This window comes from Heptranchias perlo, chromosome 4 (genome assembly GCF_035084215.1).
Source record: "Heptranchias perlo isolate sHepPer1 chromosome 4, sHepPer1.hap1, whole genome shotgun sequence".
Taxonomy (NCBI): Eukaryota; Metazoa; Chordata; class Chondrichthyes; order Hexanchiformes; family Hexanchidae; genus Heptranchias; species Heptranchias perlo.
The window spans coordinates 17,552,517-17,555,646 of NC_090328.1; the positions used below are offsets into that span (position 1 = coordinate 17,552,517).

At 56.7% G+C, this 3,130-nt stretch overlaps 1 protein-coding gene across 1 annotated transcript; it reads right to left on the reverse strand.

The window, feature by feature from the left end:
• Window positions 1–1,637: 1,637 nt before the first annotated feature.
• Window positions 1,638–2,927, reverse strand: LOC137320399 (spermatogenesis-associated protein 31H1-like). Its single transcript, XM_067982100.1, has one exon. The coding sequence runs from the start codon at window positions 2,925–2,927 to the stop codon at window positions 1,638–1,640; it is 1,290 nt and encodes a 429-aa protein (XP_067838201.1).
• Between the last annotated feature and the right edge of the window lie 203 nt (window positions 2,928–3,130).

Consider the following 3,130-nt stretch of genomic DNA (forward strand, 5'->3'; position numbering starts at 1 on the left):
CCTCAGATAATGAAGCAATGCGAGCCCGCATGCAGCAAGACCTGGACAACATGCAGGCTTGGGCTGATAAGTGGCAAGTAACATTTGCGCCAGACAAGTGCCAGGCAATGACCATCTCGAACAAGGGAGAGTCTAACCACCTCCCCTTGACATTCAACGGCATTACCATCGCCGAATCCTTCTCAAGGGCAATTAGGGATGGGCAATAAATGCTGGCCTCGCCAGCGGCGCCCACATCCCATGAACGAATTAAAAAAATACTATATTCCCGCTCTCTCCCCATACCCTTTAATGCCTTGTAGAAAGAGAAAAGTAGAGTGGTTAATATGTGCTCTACTTATAGAATTCAAGATGCATGAGGCAGCTTAGAATGACAGGATGAAGCAGCAAGTGTGGCCAAGAGGGAGATATATTTATGACATAACAATAGTAGTTTCTGAGGGTTTGAGTGCAAGCAAAAAGGAGGTGCAGTGAAGTGCTCCGTGCTAATTTGAGGAATGCCATTGGAAGCGTGGAAGTGAAAGATTGATCGTGATAGTGCCAAAGTAATATCCTGCAGGACTGTTCAGAGATCAAGAATGATGGGGAGAGGAGGCTTAGCTTGGCAGTCCTGGTCAGATCATTACATTTTTTTCCTGCATCCAGGTCCTAGGGACAATGCATGTGGCATTCACACGCTCTGCCAACTCTCTCCATGCCCGCTGATTAATTTGTCTGGGCATTCGATGCCCATTGGAGGGGAATCTAGTCTAGAAATGAAAATCGCCTCTTTACAGTCCTCTTCACACAACAGGAGGGAGAGTGCAGGAAATGACGAGAATTTTTTTAACGCAGCGAGTTGTTATGATATGGAATGGATTGCCTAAAAGGATGGTGGAAGCAGATTCAATAGCAACTTTCAAAATTGAATTGGATAAATAATTGAAAAGGAGAAATTTTTAGGGCTAAGGGGATAGACCGGAGGAGTTCGTCTAATTGGATAGCTCTTTCAAAGAACTGGGACAGACTCAATGGGCCAGATTACCTCCTTCTGTGCTGTATGATTCTATTCTATGATTCACAATTAACCATGGTCACGATTTGTATGTCATCTGTGAATTTTAATATTTATACGCTATGCCCAAGTCCAAATCATTTTCTTTCTGAGAACACATCCTCTAAATAAATAATTTTACTGCTGATATAATGATTCATGTTATTAGTAAAGGGATGGATTTCTGACTGGAAATTTTTTATTTGTAATTTTCTCTGCCAAGAGACCATATACCAGGCCAATTGATTTCAAAGGATCAGAATCAAAACTCCTCCAATACTGAGCTGGTTAAGATAGTGAGTCAGCCATACAGCCCAGAAGGTCTCAGGGTTGATCCATCATCTGTGCCAAGTTAGCTGATCTCAGCCAAGGAGAGCGGGAGGATACGAGGCGCGGTCGGAGGCGAGTCAGCACGTGGCCCGAGAGAGCGGGAGGAAAAGGGGGGCGGTCGGAGGCGCGGTCAGAGGCACGTTCGGAGGCACGGTCGCGCGGTGGAAGGCACGGTCATAGGTGCGGTCGGAGGCACGGTCGGAGGTGTGGTCGGGGGCGAGTCAGCACGCGGCCCGAGAGAGCAGGAGGATAAGGGGCGCAGTCAGAGGCGCGGTCAGAGGCACAGTCGGAGCCGTAGTCGTGTGGTTGGAGGCGCTTTCGGAGGCACGGTTGGAGGCTCGGTTGAGCGGTCGGAGGCGCGGTCGTGTGGTCGGAGGCGCTTTTGGAAGTGCGGCCAGAGACACGGTCGGAGGCGCGGTCGTGCGGTCGGAGGCGCGGCCAGAGACACGGTCAGAGGTGCGGTCGGAGGCGCGGCCAGAGACATGGTCGGAGGTGCTGTCGCGCGGTCGGAGGTGCTGTCGCGTGGTCGGAGGTGCTGTCGTGCGGTCGGAGGTGCTGTCGTGCGGTCGCGCGGTCGGAGGTGCTGTCGCGCGGTCGGAGGTGCTGTCGCGCGGTCGGAGGTGCTGTCGTGCGGTCGCGCGGTCGGAGGTGCTGTCGTGTGGTCGGAGGTGCTGTCGCGCGGTCGGAGGTGCGGTCGTGCGGTCAGAGGTGCGGTCGTGCGGTCGCGCGGTCGGAGGTGCTGTCGCGCGGTCGCGCGGTCAGAGGTGCTGTCGTGCGGTCGCGCGGTCGGAGGTGCTGTCGCGCGGTCGGAGGTGCGGTCGCGCGGTCGGAGGTGCGGTCGTGCGGTCGTGTGGTCGGAGGTGCTGTCGCGCGGTCGGAGGTGCTGTCGCGTGGTCGGAGGTGCGGTCGCGCGGTCGGAGGTGCGGTCGTGCGGTCGCGCGGTCGGAGGTGCTGTCGCGCGGTCGGAGGTGCTGTCGTGCGGTCGGAGGTGCGGTCGCGCGGTCGGAGGTGCTGTCGCGCGTTCGGAGGTGCGGTCGCGCGGTCGGAGGTGCTGTCGCGCGGTTGGAGGTGCTGTCGTGCGGTCGCACGGTCGGAGGTGCTGTCGTGCGGTCGTGCGGTCGGAGGTGCTGTCGCGCGGTTGGAGGTGCTGTCGTGCGGTCGCGCGGTCGGAGGTGCTGTCGTGCGGTCGTGCGGTCGGAGGTGCTGTCGCGCGGTCGGAGGTGCGGTCGTGCGGTCGCGCGGTCGGAGGTGCTGTCGTGCGGTCGGAGGTGCGGTCGTGCGGTCGCGCGGTCATGCGGTCGCGCGGTCGGAGGTGCGGTCGCGCGGTCGGAGGTGCGGTCGTGCGGTCGCGCGGTCGTGCGGTGTCGTGCGGTCGTGCGGTCGGAGGCGCGGTCGCGCGGTCGGAGGCACAGTCGTGCAGTCGGAGGCGCTGTCGTGCGGTCGGAGGTGCGGTCGCGCGGTCGGAGGCGCTGTCGCGCGGTCGGAGCTGCTGTCGTGCGGTCGGAGGTGCGGTCGCGCGGTCAGAGGCGCTGTCGTGCGGTCGGAGGTGCTGTCGCGAATTCATCACCAGCAGAAATTGAAAAAAAAACGTCACACATCAGCAGGTAGATGATTGGTTGGAGAGTATCACTTTTTTTTCTTTCCAGCTTAAAGCAGGGGTTTAATTAAAAGCTTAAAATAACAATTTAAATTAGTCAATAAAACTAAGAATAGCGACTGATTTAAAAACTCAAATAAAGTAAATAAATAAATTCTTGGTAGACGAGG

Bases quoted from the DNA above. Each gene is read 5' to 3' on its own strand.
- LOC137320399 (XM_067982100.1), bottom strand. From the start codon at position 2,927: ATGAATTCGCGACAGCACCTCCGACCGCACGACAGCGCCTCTGACCGC.